This window comes from Zea mays, chromosome 3 (assembly GCF_902167145.1).
Source record: "Zea mays cultivar B73 chromosome 3, Zm-B73-REFERENCE-NAM-5.0, whole genome shotgun sequence".
Taxonomy (NCBI): Eukaryota; Viridiplantae; Streptophyta; class Magnoliopsida; order Poales; family Poaceae; genus Zea; species Zea mays.
Genome location: NC_050098.1, coordinates 212995589 through 213016897, shown reverse-complemented (window position 1 = coordinate 213016897; position 21309 = coordinate 212995589). Strand labels below are relative to the sequence as shown.

General features: G+C 38.0%; 1 protein-coding gene, 2 long non-coding RNA genes and 2 pseudogenes across 5 annotated transcripts; 3 read left to right on the top strand and 2 right to left on the bottom strand.

Annotated features, from left to right (window-relative positions):
- Positions 1-10: 10 nt before the first annotated feature.
- LOC118476761 (uncharacterized) lies at positions 11-701 on the top strand. Its single transcript, XR_004857372.1, has 3 exons — positions 11-236; positions 309-380; positions 480-701. It is a non-coding gene; the product is annotated as an uncharacterized lncRNA (long non-coding RNA).
- A 2427-nt stretch (positions 702-3128) lies between these two features.
- LOC103651332 (uncharacterized) lies at positions 3129-10071 on the bottom strand. Its single transcript, XR_002268488.2, has 3 exons — positions 5668-10071; positions 4021-5578; positions 3129-3935 (listed from the first exon to the last, which is right to left on the bottom strand). It is a non-coding gene; the product is annotated as an uncharacterized lncRNA (long non-coding RNA).
- A 2857-nt stretch (positions 10072-12928) lies between these two features.
- On the bottom strand, positions 12929-14950 carry LOC111591199 (lysine tRNA ligase pseudogene; annotated as a pseudogene). Its single transcript, NR_163578.1, has 3 exons — positions 14805-14950; positions 14511-14708; positions 12929-13019 (listed from the first exon to the last, which is right to left on the bottom strand). The product of NR_163578.1 is annotated as a lysine tRNA ligase pseudogene (transcript).
- Positions 14951-18365: 3415 nt separating this feature from the next.
- Positions 18366-19277, top strand: LOC103651331 (uncharacterized). The gene is made up of 4 exons (XM_020551044.1): positions 18366-18447; positions 18541-18616; positions 18680-18978; positions 19073-19277. Exons 1-4 carry the CDS (start codon positions 18434-18436, stop codon positions 19275-19277), a joined length of 594 nt encoding a protein of 197 aa, XP_020406633.1. The 5' UTR covers positions 18366-18433.
- Positions 19278-19636: 359 nt separating this feature from the next.
- Positions 19637-20057, top strand: LOC103651330 (uncharacterized; annotated as a pseudogene). Its single transcript, XR_564681.2, has 3 exons — positions 19637-19779; positions 19854-19926; positions 20021-20057. The product of XR_564681.2 is annotated as an uncharacterized protein (transcript).
- The last annotated feature ends 1252 nt before the right edge of the window (positions 20058-21309 follow it).

The window sequence follows — 21309 nt, the reverse complement described above, 5'->3', positions numbered from 1 at the left end:
AGTGAGGCTGTACTAATGGATTCTAGGTGACACTAATTTATAGCTACATTATTTTTTGAAAGTATTAAGTAATTGTTAGGTCTTATTCAGACAACATTAATGTTTTTATAGGTGGGATCTAATCGTCGTGGGGGTATGGACTGACCTCTTGCAAAGAAATGCTCTACGATGGTCGTTAGCTAGAGTTGACAATAACATAATTATTGGAACTATGCTGCGTCGTAACAATAAACACAGTAATTTCTCTTGTACCTAAATTCTTTCAACTTGAACTCAATTCTTATGCTTATTTATTATCCTAACAATAGGATGCTTGGAAACCTCGGATTACAGCACCGTTCATTTCAACCCAGATCATCACACTACATACCACTTGAAGAGTGAGTGGTTCTTATAATAGATTTATAAACTATAGCTAAAATTAAAATGATAATAATTTAAAATAATCATCTTCTTACAAATTATGTTCTAAATTGCAGCTATTCGACGTTCGTTGATTCAAAATCCAAGGCGTCGTATCGTCGACAAATTTCTTGAGAACAGACGGGCACATCTCACAACTGTGATATCTGATTGAGACGTATTCTAGCTTGTTATAGTAGATACTTTGTTAGTTATGATTTAGATGAAACTTAGTAGTAATGATTTGTTCTCTATTTTGTATTAGTCGTGTGTTCGGTCTCAATGGTGATCACTTTGTATAAAACTATGTGACCTTCCTATGAGCTAATAAATAAGTTCACCATCATTATTCTTCATTCATCTTTCTTCATCACTGTTAGCATGGTTCTTGATCTATACAAGCCTATGTCATTTGCATTTAGTCCACTGTAATCCATGGCCTTGTAATCACAAAACTATTGAAAACAATATCCGCTTACGAAAGATATGTGGAAAATGCGGTAGGAACGACATAATGATGATAGCATTTTTGCAAATTGAAAGAACAAAAAAATTGCTCACCGAAGAGGATCACTTCATTCTTCATCTCAAAACACTCCAGACGATGCAGCAGTTTTGGAACAAAAACTTGAACCTTGCAACAAAGCAACACTTGAGACGGGTGTTTCCTTCTTTAACTGAAGGCACTCAGATCATACGACACTCTTGGAAAAAAATGAAGCCTTTCAAAAAATAAACCAGCAAATATCACCTCTTCCCTTTTTTACGAAACTCGCCAGCACCTCTTCGAGGGGGGAGGCAGAAGCAAGATAACACTTAAACGACAGTAAACAATACACAAACCAGTTAAAAATATGAAAAATCACCCATTACAAGAGCTGTAGGCTGTAGCATGGTTATTAACACACAACTGACCTCATATGAACATATCATGAGACAACATTAGTACAATTAACGTGAAAAAAATGCATAATATTAATGTTACATCGCCAAATAAATAGAGATAATAACATATGCATTCTGGCTTTTACATGTTGAATTTATGGACATCTACTACATATGAGATTGCTCAACCTATCCGAGCATTTAAATGGAAAACAACTTCCTGCAATCATCAATTAAGAGATTCAAGTATACACCACACTCCACTGCACTAATATTCTTAGCAGCATCAATTGAACATAATCACAAAAGGACTGGCAAGAAGATGCAGAGTAAGATAACATTCTTGGTAGGCATAGAACATAATCTTACTGGAAAAATATATTGTTTTATTGTTTTCCTCTTCGTTTTATTTTTCTTTCTTCTTGCTCTGTTGTTCAGTCAGTCTGTCATCCCCATAAACCAGTTCTAGATAGTAGTACGAAAGGCATTTTCCTCTTCACATTCTTGGTTGCTGCCTTGGCCCCTCCTCAACCCTGTTTTACTTGACTTCAGCTTTGATAATATATTAGTCACTAAGCATTTATTTTCCAACTTGGCAATGTTGACAACATGCAGAAGAGAAAAGGCATAACCTCTGCACCATGGTTTAGCCAACCATTAGCATTTATGTATTCAAACATCATAGCCCACATCTTGATAAGCACCACTTTCTGGTTATATTTATCATAAAAATTGAGCATTATTGTGTGTTAAAATACGCGAACACACAAACAATAATGATATAATGCTCTAAAGCTAAAGCCATAAAAAGGTACTCAATGTCTTCAAAATTAATTTCATAGTTATCATGGTTGTTCGTCTTAAGGTCCTTGAAAATACATAATATTCACAGTACAAAATTCATGAAGTGCTCAATACCACCAGCAATATATTGGTAAGAAAAACCGTTCTATAATTACATTGTTAATTGTACTCCCATAATCCATATCCAAATTCCACCCACGAGTCATATTTCATAAGCACAAAAGCCGTTCTATAATTACATTGTTAATGATACTTCCATAATCCATATCCAAATTCCACACACGAGACATATATCATAAGCACAAGGGGAGAAAGAAATTTCAGATAACATATAATTTCAAATGACAGATAATGCCATGTTCATGAATCTTGATAACAGCAACAACATGACACGACATTAAAGTATCATCTGCAGCACATGACAAGAATTGCATTATCCACGCTTCCACATGTCAAACCAGAGTATAGTGGTGTCAAAAGGGCAGAAAACAAGAAAAGGAGGATATGAGAACAAATAATGAGCATAGAAGAACAATATTGTTATTGAGTGTTGTTTGCGCAGGTCCTCAATTTATTGAACCATATCCATGAAGCATGAACTATAGAAATAGGGGATGTCTACTTTGCAACCTGAAAATTAAACACAAATAAGCACTAAAGAATTATGGAATTCTGTAAAATAATGTAAATTCCAGTTACAAAAAACCACTGAGCATGCAGTTTTGGTAAATCAAAATTGACTCTAGATGTTACTAAAATAGGGAACCCAATGAGCAATCTCTGAAAATTTGAGTAATTAAATTCAGAGCATCTCTGAAAATTCAAGTACCTAAATTGTGCACTAAAACTTATGCATCATGCTAAGTAAGCAATGTAATTTCAAGATACGAATATTGTCAGCTTTACCAAGATCAATGTCATTTGAAGTACCCAAAATATATTTGGGAAAAACACGCCCGTACCACTTGTTTGTGTGGATTTCATACCCTAAATTTTATGATGTTTTATTTTGTTCTACGACTAATGGTATGTCTTCATTTTTTCTTAGCTAATTAGGATCCATTGTAGCAGCATGCTTTTAGGCTTTAATCTTACAGATTGAAGGTAAACTGAAACATATTCCTAGAAAAGTGAGTATTCCTTAGAATTTGTTTAGTATCCACTGTAGCAACATGCTATTAGGCATTTAGGCTGTAATCTAATTAAATTCAGTTTCAAAAAGGATCAATCACATGGATGCTGTCCTAGAAGCAAAAAAAAAGAACCCACAGTAAACAGAAGTTACCAAACAGTAAATTCTTTTGTTCTACGACTAATGGACTGCCTTCATGTGTTTTCTTACCTGTTTAGGATCCATTGTAGCAGCATGCTTTTAGACAAAAGAATCTATAGATTGAAGTTAAACCGAAACATATTCCTAGAAAAGTGGGTATTCCTTAGATGAATAGGAACTGAAACATAAACTTTCACGTCGATTGAATTCTCGACAGAAGTACCTGGAGTTGGTTAGATAGTCATTCGATAAGTACTGAGGGAACAAGCAATTCTTCTGTGAGATCCCATTGGATGAGACGAACCATATACCACCATTTGAAGTGCACCAAGTGTTCTTCAATGTCTCCAGCAGCTGGTGATGCTTCAGTTTTCATTTTTTTCTGATTGGTTCCAGCAGTAGGTCCTGGTGATGACTGCTCTCTAAAGGATGGATGCACGAATGCACCCTCTTTAGAACAAAATTCGTCCAACATATGTTGTAAATATTCAACAACATCCTTTGTCCACTGAGAGCGTTGGTTATCAGAACCCGCTACTGAAATACTGTTAGGTGTCTGTCGGGTCTGTAGCTATATAAAATTGAATACACATCATCACAATGGTGCAATGTGGCATTTGATAGTAAATAAGAGAAGGTTACAAGAGATTCCAAACCTGGTTTAGGTATGTGACTTTAATAAACCATGTTGCTCTTAGCAACGGAACATTATATCGAATTAGACCTTCAAAAAGTGATTTCCTATGGTAACCATGAGGAACGTGCTCAGACAATGAACATAGTCGCTTGTTTGGCTGAGCAAGGGCCTGCAAGGCAATAATGGATGTAAAGAAAGAAAACTAATGAATGTAAACAAACTGAGCTCATTGCTGCAGCACCAGCATAACAAAGTAAAAAACATCATTCAGCACCATAAATCGAATATTCCAAGCTGAATAACTTTGAATTCCACAGATGAAACATGTGAAAAAGGCTAATGCTCGCTGTCCCAAGTAACAATGCTGTTCAAGATTTTAAATGCCAAAAGCAACCTCACAGTAAGAATGGTCATATGTCCTTAGCTGTTATTCTAGCAGTACACTATCAATCAAATACTCAAAAGGAAGCCAAACATCTAACTATCAGGCAAAAGCAAGCTTAAAAATTTGCAAACTTAGATAACAAACATGAAATATTTACCGAGGTTCTATTGAACAAAACATTATATTATTATAACAACAAATGACAGGTTAGTCTGCTCGACCTCAATCCATTTTCTGCGGGTGTCCTCATTACATGGTCTTTGCTCTGGGTAAACTCCAGGCTTGATCAGTAGAGATCCATAAAGAGGAACTCCATAAACTTGGCCAGCTTGTTGTGAAAGAAAGAGCATCAGTGTTTTATGTTTAACACAATATCATGTAATAGGAGGCTTGATCCGTTTTTTATGTTCTAGAATTCACAAATGACAGCCCACATTATCTGCTTTTTAAATTTCAGGTAACCTGAATTTGATCAAACCAGATGGATGGGATACACATGTAACTGATTAAATTATAAAAGCTCCTTAAATATCCCATATATATATATTGTCTTAAGGGAAAGAGACCTAATTGAAATCAACTTACTGGGGATTACGCCTACGGATGGTAGACTCTTAACCATCGCCTAGAAGAAGTGTCCTCTAGAGAAAAGTCAATTAGAAACCGATAGCCAAGTTATAATGGCACCTGCGATGCTCTAAAAAGGTGGTAGGGTGCCTACAGGTCATTTTCTTGCTAATTTTGCCAGGGAAATTGCAAAAATCTAAAGCAGCATTAGTTTCAATGGTGCTTTTGAACTTAAATGAGTACATAAAAAACCTCTGAGAAGACATACTGCATATATAAAGAATATGTGCTTAAAATTTAACATGAATTCTTAAACTTTCACATTGCATTGGTGATTGGTGACACTCTAGGGCCTGTTTGGTTGCTACCTTGCCAGGCAGCTCGCCGGCCAGGCAATCATCCTAGCCCCATGCGACCAAAATCGGACGCCTGGGATGGATTCCTGGGCCAGGCAGCTCCGTCCAGGAGCCAACCAAATAAGCCCTAGAAGCATGTAGCACTCAGACAACTCATCACTTGGATTAATATCATCAAAGTCCAGGCATAATCACGTACCTCCTCTTCAGCAGCTTGTCTAATGTTGTCTTTTGCTTATAAGTTAGCATTCCTCAGGCTAATACGAAGCCTGCTAAAATGTTCAAGGTTTATATAAAAAAAGTAGGCTAAAAAGGATAACAAAAGTAAACAAACTCCAAGTCTCCAAGAATATCTTACTTCTTGTATTGTTCATCCCATGACTTCAAGGTTGCTTGACCAGACTGCACCTCATCAAAAGTGGGAAGCTGCTGTGCTAGAAGACCAAGCTGGAACTGCAGTGACTTCAGCAACTGCAGAGCATCCTGTGCAGAACCATTCAACCTTGGAAGATAATTTGCTTCCTCTGTCCCTTTCCCTGTTTTTCCACATGATTCAATTGCAGTAATGTTCTCGTCAAGCTGTGAAACTGCTTGGCCCCATTCTTTCTTAAGATTTTCAACAGCTTGTGTGACTTCATCCATCCTAATATCTTAATGAATCAAAATCAGCAGATTTAACATGCTGGCATGTGAAGAAAGGACAACTGAAAACTTGTAACATAAACAAAATTTAGTCTTGATACATGAATAAGTGCACTCCTGAAAACTTAAGTTCCTTCTGGAGGAACAAAAAATCCTCATGGAGGAGGATTTCCTTAGCAGCACATAAACGAATATCCATGGCATGTGGAGTACATTTCGGGTTGATGTAAAACATCCATATTCCTTACAATGAAAGAAGTAATTATAACGCAACTACACAACATGTACCACCATCCTAAGCATTTCCTTGTTGGAGACATCCTAAAAGATTACATTCTCTATATTTCTTTCCTCTTCAACAACATTCTCTAAATCATGTCTTTTATACACAAATACCTATATTAGAGACATTTTTAATTTGTCCTGTAAATTTAGTAGACCGTTTAAAGGACGCTGTCGGAGGGAGTAGAGGATGACCTCATCCTCTAAATTTAGGGTATAGGACCCTTTAGAGGTCCGTGTTGGAGTTAGTCTTATATGTTGACTTTGATTCTCATTGATTGTCTACCATTTAACTGAATGTACCAATTTGCTCGTTAGTACTTTCCCTATCTCTAAGAATCAATGTTATCTGATTAGATTAGAAATTGAGCGTATCTTATCCTTTGGTGAAGTATGATAAGGTGATTCATCCTCTCATATAGGTTTTGTGGCTGCCTGAAATACGTAGATGGATCCGCTCCAAACTAATGATGTTCGTTCTCCATTAAAAGAACTGTCCAACATCACTGTTGAAGGTATATCTACTAATATTATAAGATGCCTTATTTGACATTTCAATAAGGTTTTAAAAAATAAAACCTATAATGGTTTAGTAGGATGTGCGGATGCAAGGCAATGTAAACGGGAAAAGGAAAGAGCACGATACGCGGCGATGAGTGATGAAACAAAAAATGAATTGAAGAAACGTCGTGCGTCACGCAACAAAGAAAATGTTGTACACCATGAGTATTCAAAAGTGTTAGATCCAAAGGAACATAAGAGAATCCGAGAAAGAGCTCGATGTGCAACTCAAACTAAGGAACAAAGGACGTTGCGTAATATGAAACCATGTCAAAAGAGAGCAAGGGAAAACTATAGAATAAGACAACAAGTTATGCTAAGTCAGGACTCAATCGCCATTGAGAACCCTACTTTTACCCCGGAGCTTGTGTGGAGTTCAACAGATGCTCAAGCACCTACTGGGTCTCTATTTAGCTCCGAGCTCATAGCTATTCCTGAATTGATCCCAACACCATTTGTTCCTACTCCATCGGTGACTGAGGATGTTGAGACAAAGAAACTGACAAAGTCTCCTAGACGACAAAGACATCCGTGTACAGTCCCTGCCACAAATAGTGACAAAATGACCGAAGGAGTAGACGTTGGGAAGCAGCACTTGACATCTTCGACTATTACCATCAATGGTAATTACAAGCTCATTCCATCATTAGTTCCCTAATTATTCTTAGTGGTTAATATGATTAAGGTGTGCTCTTTACAGAGGATGCTGATGAGACTGTACTTTTTAAAGAAGATGATGATGACGAAGAAGGATACCTATTCGCTGGGCAAGGTACTTACGTAATGTTTTTAATATAGGATATATGATTTAAAAGTTTCTAAAGTTGTATGTCTTATCCTTTGTTCTTTCAAAACAAATTTAGATGGTGAATCTGGTGAGGATATTGAGATTGATGAAACCCAAGATGCCTTTACTGTCAACCCTGACGTACCTGACTTGTACGACAAGGTGTATAGTAACATACCTGAAGAAACACATTTGCTGAGCACTGTTGCTGACTACGATTACTGCAAAGCGAAGAAGTTTCAGTATGAACCACCTGGATTTTGTTGTCGTAATGGACAGATTAATTTAGCCGCATTCGAGACACCGCTCCAGCTTAGGAGGCTGTGGGAGTCTGCAGATGCTGATGCGAGGCACTTTCGTGATAACATTCGATTTTTTAACGGCCATTTCTCGTTTACTTCTCTGTACTGTTGTCTTGACAGTATGACTACAAACATGGATTGTGGTATCTATACGTTTCGTGCACATGGCATGATGTACCACAACGTAAGGTCGTTCGGTAGGGAAGTTGGGGCGGAACATAAACACCTTGAACTCTACTTCTACGATGATGATCCCAGCCTCGAGCATAGATATCGTAAATGTCGTCAACAACAATTTGAGAAAGACAAGGCAGTTATTAAACAATTGGTTGAAATACTTAAGGGAAATCCATACTCTGAGCACCTTAGGAGTATGGGGCACGTTGATAACATTAAAGACTACCACATCGCCTTGAACCTTGATCAAACGCTGAACCAGAAGTTATATAATTCACCCATTACTTCGGAGGTAGCTGCAATTTGGATTGAGGGGAGTGAACGTCGAGGTCAATTCAGTAATAGTGTTATGCTACATGGGAAGGATAGGTCAAGCCACGACATCCATTCATATCATGGATGCTATGATGCACTACCATATCCATTGTTCTTCCCTAAAGGTGAACTTGGATGGCATGCCAATATTCCTAAGTCCAATGTTTCCATGGACGAAGTAGACGCGTACCGCGATCAACATAGGAGAAGTGATGCAAACAATGATGATACAGGTTAGTTCTTTCTTTGTGATTCTTATATAATCCTTTGTTAAATATGTTTTAGCAACACTAATTAATAAACCTTGCGGTTGCAGAACGACCTAGCCATCTATGCGTGTCTGTACGTGACTATTACTGCTACAGATTCCAAATTCGTCCAAGTATATTCATTCCAATACTTCATGGGAAGCGGCTTTTCCAACAGTTCGCGGTTGACACCTACATCAAGATTGAGAGCTCTCGTTTGGATTTCATACGTAAAAACCAAGACAGATTAAGGGCGGATCTATACAAGGGTTTGGTAGATAGCTTGCATGAAGGCGAGAACAGAGCAGACAAAATTGGAAAGCGAACCGTGCTGTCTACATCATTTATCGGTGGTCCTCGTGACATGAGACGTCAGTATATGGATGATATGGCCCTTGTGCGGAAGTTTGGGAAGCCAGACATATTCCTCACTATGACGTGCAACCCCAATTGGGATGAAATAACCAGAGAGCTTCTCCCTATGCAGTCACCACAGGATCGTCCGGACCTTGTTGTTCGCATATTCCATGCAAAACTAGAGGAACTGAAGAAGAGATTGACTAAGCATCATATTCTTGGAAAAATCCGAGCTTATGTCTATGTCGTGGAGTTCCAGAAGCGAGGTTTGCCTCATGTCCATTTCCTACTCATCATGCAGAGAAAGTACAAGCTAACTTGTCCTGATCAGTATGATCACCTTATCTCCGCTGAGATCCCTGACAAGAAGAAGTACCCTGAACTATACAAGATGGTTATCAAGCATATGATGCATGGACCGTGCGGGTTGCTAAATCCTAAATGCCCATGCACTAAGGGTTGTGCTTCATGCAAAAACCATTATCCTAGAGCTTTTAGCAATGCAACGTCTCAAGGAAAGGATTCATATCCTATTTATAGGCGTCGTGATGATGGGCGTAAGGAAACGGTTCGAGGTTGTGAATTGGACAACAGATGGGTCGTCCCTTACAACCCTTACCTCCTCCGGCTCTTCAACTGTCACATCAATGTTGAGGCGTGCGGGAGCATCAAGGCTGTCAAATACTTGTTCAAATACATATACAAAGGCCACGATCGTGCGTCTGTGGCTGTGACAGACGCAAACAAGGCTGATGGTGACGTTGATGAGATCAAGCAGTATAGAGATGCTAGGTGGGTGACCCCTCCAGAAGCCCTTTGGAGGATATTCAGCTTTGATCTAAGTCAAAACTCTCCACCAGTGATGCAACTGCAGCTCCATCTTGAAAACATGCATATGGTGTCATTTCACGAGCGTGCTAAAGTAAATCATGTTGTCCAACGTCCAGGTGCCGATAGGTCAATGCTTACGGCATATTTTGAGGCAAATAGGCTACACGAAGAGGCTCGGGGCATCCTTTACCGTGATTTTCCTGAGTGGTACACTTTGTAGCAGGGCAAGGTGTGGCAAAGGAGGAAATGAAACACGGGTGGACAGGTTGGTAGAATAGTCTCTGCTCATCCAGCTGAGGGGGAGCGCTTTTATCTTCGACTTCTCTTAAACCATGTGACGGGTGCTACCTCCTATGCAGATCTAAGGACAGTAGATGGTGACACACTACCAACTTTTCGTGAGGCAGCACAAAGGAGGGGACTGCTTGAAGCAGACGACACAATAGATGAGTGTCTCAACGAAGCCGCTATTTACCAAATGCCGTCAGCACTACGAAGGTTGTTTGCAACAATACTGGTATACTGCGAGCCGAACGATGTGGCAGAATTATGGCAGAGACACCTTGACTCAATGTCAGAGGACTATCACCGTAGTACTCAAAGCAAAATCCATGTGCAGCAGATGGTCTTGATTGACATTAGAAACATTTTGCAGTCAATGGGTAAAGACATAAAGACATTCCCTCTCCCTGCTATCATTGATAGATATGACGATTTACATGGTACTGATAGAGAGATTTATGAGGAGGAAAGTATAGTGCCGACGACATAAGACGTTGCTCTGAAAGAAACCCTAAACGAGGAGCAGAGGTCTGCTTATGATAAGATCCTATCTGTCGTTGACACCAATAACGGTGGAGTGTTCTTTGTGGATGGGCCTGGTGGGACTGGAAAGACCTATCTGTATAAGGCATTGCTTGCAGCACTACGCAGTCAGGACAAGATTGCAGTTGCAACAGCTACATCTGGTGTTGCGGCTTCTATATTGCCTGGGGGGAGGACTGCCCATTCGCGCTTCAAGATACCACTTACTATTGATGATGGTGCTGTATGTAGCTTCACGAAACAAAGCGGGACAACAAAGTTGCTACAAAAAACATCGCTCATTATCTGGGACGAGGCATCAATGACTAAGAGACAAGCAATTGAGGCGCTAGACAATAGCATGCGTGATATAATGGGACAGTCTAGGTTGCCCTTTGGTGGGAAGACTGTTGTGTTCGGGGGTGATTTTAGACAAGTACTTCCTGTTGTACACAAGGGGTCAAGGGCTCAGATAGTTGCTGCCTCTCTACGGAGTTCTTACCTTTGGGAATCCATGTGCCACCTAAAGCTTTTTCAAAACATGTGGGCACAGAGCGACCCATGGTTTGCAGAATATTTGTTGCGCGTCGGTGGTGGAACTGAGGAAGCGAACAACGATGGTGATGTTCGTCTTCCAGATGAGGTATGTGTGCCATATACTGGTAATGACCGCGACCTTGATAGACTGATAGATGACATTTACCCCAATCTAAATGAAAACATGTCTAACACAAGCTACATCACTTCAAGAGCAATATTGTCTACACGGAATGACTGGGTGGATATGATAAATATGAGGATGATTGATTGTTTCCAAGGGGAGCAGATGATGTACCATAGTTTTGACACCGCGATGGATGATCCTAATAACTATTACCCATCAGAGTTTCTAAACACGCTGACTCCTAATGGACTACCCCCGCACGTTCTGAAGCTCAAAGTTGGATGCCCAATCATGTTGCTTAGGAATATAGACCCTACTAATGGACTTTGCAATGGCACGAGGTTGGTGGTTCGTGGTTTCCAAAAAAACAGTATTGATGCTGAAATTGTCCTTGGCCAACATGCTGGAATGCGAATTTTCTTGCCTCGTATACCCCTGTGCCCCTCTGATGATGAGATGTTCCCTTTCCAGTTTAAAAGGAAGCAGTTTCCGATAAGACTAAGTTTTGCCATGACAGTTAACAAGGCCCAGGGCCAGACGATTCCTAATGTTGGTGTTTACTTGCCGGAACCAGTGTTCTCTCATGGTCAACTTTATGTTGCTCTATCAAGGGCCACCGCTCGATCGAAAGTGAAGATACTTGCCATTCCAGTCCACGATGAGAAGAAGAAGAAGAAGGGGGTTGAAAGGAACTCAGCGATAAATGGTGCAACATACACAAAGAATATCGTTTATAAGGAGGTCCTTACGCCGTAACTGACATTGATGAATGAATGGCAATTAACAACTTGTAATGCACTTAATTATTTTGGTTTTTAGGTGAAGATGTATTTTTGCCTTTTATTTCTCTATTTTGGCTCCTTTTTAGCTTCCTATTGTTTAGTGGTCATTTGGTTGATACAACAAAGAAAGCAGATGAGCATTGAATAGATGTTATTGAATAGACACATTCGAATTTGAAACTGCACATTTGAATTTGAAATGATCTGACAAGCAAGTTGTGGTTTCCATCTATCTTAATGATCACTTAAATAACATATTATAAAACTCAGACTGAATTACATCTTCCTTTTCTCCCTAGTTTCCAGGTGTAACCTTGAGCTATTGTTACGGTCGGGAACATTTATAGGCGCTCGTAACAGGGGCTAATTAGGCAAAAGGAGGGGTATTTGGGATCAATCAGGATGGTCTGGTTCAGCAATAAACAAGCAATTACAGCCAATCCCATTTTCACCTCCTTTCTCTGTTATCTCATCTCCCTGCTATCTACCTTGCCACCATCCACCACGGGCAGGAAACCGGTGGCCAGCGAGCTCCCACAGCTACATCCTCAGGGACGTGACAGCTGTACTATGATGCTACATCACGGACAGACTATTCGAAGTTAAACAACCACCTTGGTCCGCCTTTGTTTTTATTTCAAGTACATGCCATCAGTGGAACAAAGAAAGTTTTGAAGGGGAAAAATATTCATAATGGTCTACTACTGTACCACATGATGTAGTTTTACAGATTGTGAACTGAAATAGTACTAATTATTATGCCACTATACCTATAGATTGTTTATTAAGAAATAGAAAATCTTGCAGCATTTGAATCTCATAATATATGGGTGCCATGCAAAATGAAATAGGAGTGTTTACCTCGGATGTGGTTTTGCCAATGGTGATATCTCAACTGGGTAGTCAAGGACAAATGTTGGTTGTACAATAGTGTAGATTCAACAAATGTTTCAAAAACCTGGTATAAGATGTAAAACTTTTAAATGAGATTCATGACAACGTGAAAATTAACTAAAATAATCATGTTTCAATCAACTGAAGGAAACGTAGAACGTGATATATAATATACTAAGGTACAATAATATCTCGCAGTTCAAAATTTTGAGTAGATAGTACAAAATTACTGGACTTTCAATGCAATAGATCCGACTAAGACATAAAATAGAGTTAAATTCAAGCAAGAATTTTCCTTGGCTGTCCATATAACGAAGGGTGGTTATCTCCCTCTCAAGAACCAATGGCTATCTCCCTCTCAAGAACCAATGGCTAGAATCCTTGTAATTTTTTGTGTTGTTTCTTTGCTTTCCTGTTTCCTAATATTGTACTATGAACCTAGGGAACTTTTTGTCTGTTCCTAATAATAGAGCAGGAAAGGGAATCTCTGTCCTTTGTTTTTCTCATCTATGTCTTTTTTTCTTTTCCAATTTTTATTTTGGTCTGTCATTTTGGATCACTGCAGAGGGGGTAAAAAACATTATTTGAATCCATGTGGAAATGCTTGTGCATTGCACTGAGAAAGAATGATGTGGCATTTTTTTCAGTTTTACTTAGATGCTGAAAACCTGAAACCTTCGAGTGATTATTTGCTTCATGTTGTAGTATGGCTGTTGGCCTGTTGCTGCCCATGTCCATTGGGCGTATCACGTATGGCTGTTTGCTTTGTTGAAAGCCTGAACCTGAAGCCATGTCCATGGGCGTGTAGTTATTATATATATGAAGGTTGATCGGTTCCTATAGCTCTGGACGATCAGGATGTCTGATTGACCGATCAGAGTCCGGTTAATCGGGCTGGTCGCCGACAAATCGTGATTAGTCAGCTGATCGCCCCTCTGGCGATCAGGAGCGATCAGCCAATATGAAAACATTGGTTTGAGCCTAGGAAGCTGCAACTCTATAATACAGGTCTCGAGCAGCCCAAAATGCACAGAACTGGGATTCACAGTTTGAATGAAAGTGACAGAGTTCACAACAAAGCTATATATAACTAGAAAAACCAAAGCAGCCTATAATTTGGGACATGGAGTGGTAGTAGTAAAAAAACTAAAAATATATATGTAGAAGGCACATACTCTCTGGCCATGGCAACTAAGGAAATCTCCTGCATGGTCTGCTTTCAAGTGAGATAGAGCAGACTTGAGTATAGAAACAACAGTCAACAGATATGGCTTAGCACTTGGAAACACAACATGACTAAAGCTGCTCCTCACAAAGCCACAGGTAAAAAAAGGCCTTCCCAGATGTAAACAGCTTCATAGGCTATCTCCAACAGATCTCCTATTATATCCTCTATCTTATCACCTATTTCAAACTTCTCTCCGTAAACAGTATTAAACATTGTCATCTATAATACCGTGTCCCCTAATTTACAAGCTCTACTGGAGACAGTCTAAGAAGCTTTAACTGCTAGAGTAGTTATGCAGTGATGCTAAAGGTTAAGAGAAGGGCATACAATTGTTATATCTTCATTTCTCGTTGTTCAGTTTCTATAATCTTGAGAGCAGATTGAGGAGTGCTGCACCGGTCGTCCAGTCACATATATGTCAGAACAAAATATACAAACAAATAATACCATATTCTCAGGTTTCTCTTGTATAACATAAAACAAGCATGCCCCATTTTTACAAAGTTGGAACCATATATGAATACTCTGCCAACCAGAGTAAAGAGAACTCAGTAATAGTACATGCAATTTCAGTTCAAGAAAACAGCCTATTATATAAATAAACAGCAAAGCACAACTAACTTGGAGCAGCATTATTCTTCAACTTCCTTCTTTATTTCTTTCATGAGTTCATCAGCTATGCTTCCTGTGAAGCAAAAGTGTTCATAATATTGTCAGTAAGCAAGTTATAAGTCAAATGAACAAATCATTTCCATTGTCATGGCATAATAAAGATTGTCTTGGCATGGGGAATGTGCCGCCTTCAGCCTGAATTTGGTACCCAGACATGCGCTAGGATCTAGAAGAAACAGTTATTCAGGAAATGAAATGTATGGCTGAAACCTTTGTGGTTCAAACCTGCGTGGACGGGCAATTTACCATACAACAAGTCAAATCAGATGCAGTGTGTGCAGTACTGCAGTAACTATTACTACTTCAACATGTAGTCCTTTAGCTTTTCTTCTGTCTACATGGTTTGCTGCTCCAGTTCCTATCTTTAGAAGATCTCTGAAGTAAGAGGAAGAAAAAAGGTAAAACTTACTAATTATGTTATTGGCAGCACCGCAACCTGTCCTGAGGATGCATATGCCATGATTAGATGATGCTCCAGTTCCTATCTTTAGAAGATCTCTGAAGTAAGAGGAAGAAAAAAGGTAAAACTTACTAATTATGTTATTGGCAGCACCGCAACCTGTCCTGAGGATGCATATGCCATAATTAGATGATGCTCCAGTTCCTATCTTTAGAAGATCTCTGAAGTAAGAGGAAGAAAAAAGGTAAAACTTACTAATTATGTTATTGGCAGCACCGCAACCTGTCCTGAGGATGCATATGCCATAATTAGATGATGCACAAATGTTTATTAACATGCCAATGGGTGAATATAGTGACAACAGACCAGACTACATAAGGGTTTGGACACATGAGCTTAGCACATGCATGCCAGAAAAGGCTGAGAGAGAATGGGGCTGCGTGATTAGGAAATGGCCAAATGCACGTGAAGCATGGGATGTTGTTGCATGTGGGCTGCTATAGACATTTTTCACATGGTTTTTAGTTATTTGTTTGACTAAAGGAACCTCAGAGGCTCATATCAGCAAATATAGGCAATTGTTTTTCTGTCCCTAGATGGAAGTGCAACTGTAATTTTGCCCCTCAAAATTCGACTTTGTGATTTCGGGCCTCTTTTTTTGAAAACGAAAAAACAAGTCCGTCCCTGCTTCAGTTAGATGACAGTAACGGTGTGAAATAGGACATACAAAGACAAACTTACCCTTCAGTCGTAATTGTGATTTTATCCCTGCTTTTTCAAAGGAGGGGCAGAATCACAATTACGACCGAAGGGTTAATTTGTCTTTGTATGTCCTATTTCACACCATTACTGTGCGTGCGTTGCAACGGGGACCTATAATATCACGATAATTATGTATTCATAGGTTTATGCCCGTGCGGTGCTATGAGTAAACACATGGAATCGTTATCTATGTGGTACCGCAAATCAAACAAAGTATAAACCTATTTTCCCTCTTGTTATTTTGTTTGTTTCAATGCAATAATATTGATGAGCAACATCTTTTTTGGATCTACCATTTAGCGCAAGCAAACAAGATCTTTGTTTGCTGCTATCTCTTTTTTCTAAACTCCAAGTTACATGTTTGCTGCTATCTTTTTTTTCTAAACTCCAAGTTACATGTTTGCTGCTAAATTCTGAGACCTTTAAATTGATAGTGACTTTGTTTGTTGCTAAATTCTGATACCTCTAAATTCAGTCATAATAATACAACAATATATTGTTCATATTATTTTAGCATTTTTATAAGGAGCAATGTTGTATCTTTGCAATAATGCCATGATATACATCCTATAAGATCAATGGCATCGGGTATACTTAATCAAAATAGGATGGTGGCAGGCCTGTGTCCCTTTCCTCCGTAAGTTTATACAAGTTCACTTGTCACATCTATATGAATGAAGAACTTAAGCTAAAGTTCGTGTTTTATTTAGTTTCGTGCTATTTGACGATGTACTTTATATACTTAAAATACTTTTGTCAATAAAATTATGTTTGACACTTTCAATTTGATGGGTACAGACCAAATCACAATGGATATAGTGGTGGAGGAAGGAAATGCCGATGTTGGCAATACTGTTGAACCATCGTATGAGGTTGTGGCTAGAAGTGGTTGTTCAGCACAATTGTCAACTAATGACACTAATGAACATGAATTGGGTAAGTGCTATTATCAATTACAAAAAACTAAGGTCTGCATATTAAATATTTTTTTGACACTTAATTTTTCTCTTGTGCGCCATAGATATAGAGAGCGAGGATAGTAAGGTCAGTGTTGGTAATGCTGCAAAACAATCACACGATGTTGTGGGAGTAGGCATTGACTGTATTTTCAATCATGTAAAAGTGTCAACTGAAGCCGATCTTGGGACACAACCGGGTAGGCTCTCTTATCTACACTCCTAAATGTAAATATTGTCTTATGAGTACTCCTAAAACTGCTTTTGTCAAGAGACTTATGTTTCATTCACTCCTCATACAGATGTGATACACCTGACATCTTTGGATGTTCCAAATGAATCAAGTCAAATAAGTTCTGATGCGGATATGGTAGAGCAGAACAAACAAGATGCTTTGGACACACTTATTAGAATATCACAACATAAGAAACCAAAGAAATTGAATGTAGCTCGAGTTGTCTCTGAAGGTAATTTTTTGTTCTTGCCTTATTGCATCTTATTGGTTTTCGCATATATCATTTGCTTATTAAGTATAATATTTTTCATTGTATAGATTATAAGTGCACCCCAGAAGATGTTCAGCTTATTGAATACATTAAAACATTACCGGGGAAACAAGTTGTGGTGGACATCGACAGCGCATGGTTAAATAGAAATGATATGGAATGTCTTTTTCATGGTGACATCCAAGTGTCTGGCGAAGTAAGTACATCTGTATGTCCATATTATATACAGTAATATAAAGTATATATATTTATAATTATCATATTATACAATATGGTATACATATTTAAAGCTAGCATGTATATTTGATCTGTTAATTGTATTCTTTTGGTGTACAGGCCCTCAGTGCATATATACACTGTATTAGGGATGAAGAGCATTTACTTCATAGAGAAGGTGGAAAGGTCTTCTTGGAGAACACATTCATTTCCAGTCTGCTTAAGCGTGATGGCGACCCTAAGGTGCTCTTAAATTGTAAGGAAGACACAATTGAAAAAAGGGTGGACAACTATTTACAGTCTGACATGGTTGACCTAAAACTCATCTCATTTTTAATATATGTAATATGTAATATATTGGTGCACAATACTTACAAATTAATGTTAATGTATGTTCTATGAAGGTGTTCATTCCAATGAATATAGAAAATTTTCACTGGTACCTGGCAGTTCTGAATGCAAAAAAAATGAGGTACATGTACTCGATTCTATGGGACAACAAATACCGGATCGCTGAGACCTTTATACTACAGTGAGTAATCATTTCTTTTATATTATGATTATTTCATCATTACATTATTTGTTATCTATAAATCTTGATATGTTTTATATATACACATAGTTAAAAGGTATAGAAAGACAGATAAACTTGCAGCAGAACATAAAGAGCTTTACCAAGGCAAGTGGTCGAACCTTGATGTTGCATCATGGCCAGTTATAGAGAAGATCACAACACAAATGCAAACCGATGGGTAAAATTCATGTGACCACAACTCTACAAAATTGGTTATATTTATTTTCATATATACATAGAAACTCACCTGATCTGTTAAATTTCATATTAGGGTATCTTGCGGGCTATGGATGATAAACTATATGGAATACTGGACAGGATCCTCCCTATCTGATAACGTAACTCAGGTAGAGGACGTATATTTATTTATAGGAACAATGTTTCTTTTGTTCTAATTTATATATTTGCAGGATGATATAACAATGTTTAGGTTTAAGCTACCTGCAATATTATGGGACTCGAGATTAAACACAAAGAAAAGACATCAAAATCTTGACCACAATGTGGATGAAGATGGAGAGAGTTCAAGTGATGTTCAAATAATCGATACTCCATGTGAGTTATCTAAATCGTCAAATACATCACATCAGATTGAACCATATATATCTCCATATGTTCTGCCTGCTAAAGTAACATCAACAAACACGCAAGAACTGATGTTTGTATTATGCACATATATCATGGGGATAGACAACGACAAATATTTAAAGTAAGTTAATTCTCATTTAATATAGTATATGCATGGTAAATATTCAACGCATATGTTCTTGCATTAACTATAAAAACAAATGTTCATTGAATAGGAAACATTGGATTCAGAGCACTAAACCTTATCCAATTTCGTTAAGTCTTCAAAAACTTAAAGATATATTGGATGTAAATAAGCCGATGGATACCGATTGTTTTAACATGGCTGTTCGGATGATCGCATGCAATGATGCCTTGTTCTTGTTGGAAGACAAATACCACTACATGGATCTACAGTTTTGTGTAAGTTCAAGTAATTAGTCTTTATTCATATAAGCGTGTTCATTATATTATTATTGTACTAACAAAAAGTAGTCCATAACTAAATTTGGTCGAGACCCTCGCCTTCGTGCAAAGCCAGATATCAACATGTTGGCAAAATTATTAGAATGTTGGCCTGACATGGAGTACGATGTTTCAGATTGCAAACAAGTAAGCTATACTCTTCATCATTTTTGTAATCTTGTCTTTTCTCTTACTTGAACTATTTTTTTAACTTGCAGATTCTATTGCCCTTTTCTTTCATAGGTCACTTCACCTTATATGTACTTAACATGGACACTAGAAGCATCTATATAATGGACTCAATGCCTATACCATCATGGTTTAAGGGTGATCATCCTAGCATGCATTATATCCATAATATACATTATATTGCCAACAATATGAATGCTGCCATGGAATTGGCCAATCCTACATGGAAAGACGATATTTATATGTGGCGTCGTTTAGTACCAACATGGGTTCCAAGAACATTAAACTGGTAATTTTTTTTAACCCGAACAACTTATTAATTTTGTCTACATATATGTAACAACGTATTATTTTTATTTGTAGGGATTTATCTGGCTTTCTTGTTATCAACTTTATGCACGATTGGAATGGTATAAGGTTACCCTGCATTTGCACTGTGAGTACCCTATTTGTTCTAATACTTTGTCAATATTGTTCTTCTATAATTGATTATTAATCGAGTTCAATGATATGTAATAATGAATGTGCAGAATGGGAATGACCTGAGGACCAAATTCTTAGTAGAATTAGAAGTACAAGGACAATGAATCCAAAGACAACATTCAAGAAGAAATACAAGAAATTATTAGGCACATTAGATAGATATGATTTTATTTGTAATGATATTCAACTTATTATCCTAATTAATTTTATTGCATTTTAGGTTCGTAGTATCGTTAGGAACATTTGCCAACATATATTTTAGTTATATGTTGCAAATATGAAGGCAGTTCAGATTTCTGTACTTTCAACGATGCATTGGTGTTTTAGAAGATTCAGCTTATCCTACTGTAGTACTGTGCTTAAAAGACTCCTATGGGTTTCCATATTTTTATTGGAAACGAAGTACCATACTATTGTATTGTACAGTGACTTACAGGTATGGAGGGATAGGGCTCATAGCACCTTCTAGCTTCGTGAGTCAAATTTGAAGACTGGTAAAATCATTTTAAGCCTTTTGAAATAACATACCATGTGTTTTTATTCTTTAAAGCTTTCATGTGATAATGTTTCCTCCAAGTTACTGCAATCATTATCAATTCTCATCTTGGTGTTGAACATTAACAGTATCTTTATCATCTGTGTTTTTCTCAGCACTGTAGTCTGTCACCACTGCCAGCATATGAGCCTGCATTTGATTGGGAGAATGAGAGGTCTTTGATATTTGGCCAAAGGGTGCCAGAAAGTATACCAGCAATAAGCAACAGGTTGCTTCAGCCCATAGACTAAACCAATGCATCCATCATTTCTCTCTCCCCACCCCTTCTTCTGGTGATCAATGCTTATTAATTAATCCCGTTTTGAATTGTTTTGTACTGATTACAGTGGCTTGAAGATAACTGTCAAGGTACTATCTTTGTCATTCCAAGCTGGATTAGTTGGTGAGCAAAACTAGAATATTTTGTGATTGCTTCTTAACTTCTTTACTGTGCTTAAAAAACTACCATTTTGCACTTAGGCAAACATGCTATGCATAAAACATGTATGTAAAATTGTAAATCATGAGTAGCAAGTCAAAGTTTTTGATTCGCATCTTAATAACTATGATTTGGTTCACAACACTCTATTAGCTAAACTACTATACTCATGAGATATACCATGTATGTGCTGTCATTATGTTCCTCAGTAATGATGATGTGAACGTTGGCCAGTGACCCATACCACCTTGTTTCTTCTGGAACAGAACTGTCAGTGTTTGTTCAATGTCATGTGCTAATGGTTCTACATTTGTAGAGTGTTTGCGTGAAAATGATTGCTGCCGATGCCGAACATACTGCTG

Coding starts and splice junctions, on each gene's coding strand:
- LOC103651331 (XM_020551044.1), top strand. Junction 18,617..18,679: donor TATCTGATAACGTAACTCAG/GTAGAGGACGTA, acceptor ATATATTTGCAG/GATGATATAACAATGTTTAG. Junction 18,979..19,072: donor GACAACGACAAATATTTAAA/GTAAGTTAATTC, acceptor TTCATTGAATAG/GAAACATTGGATTCAGAGCA.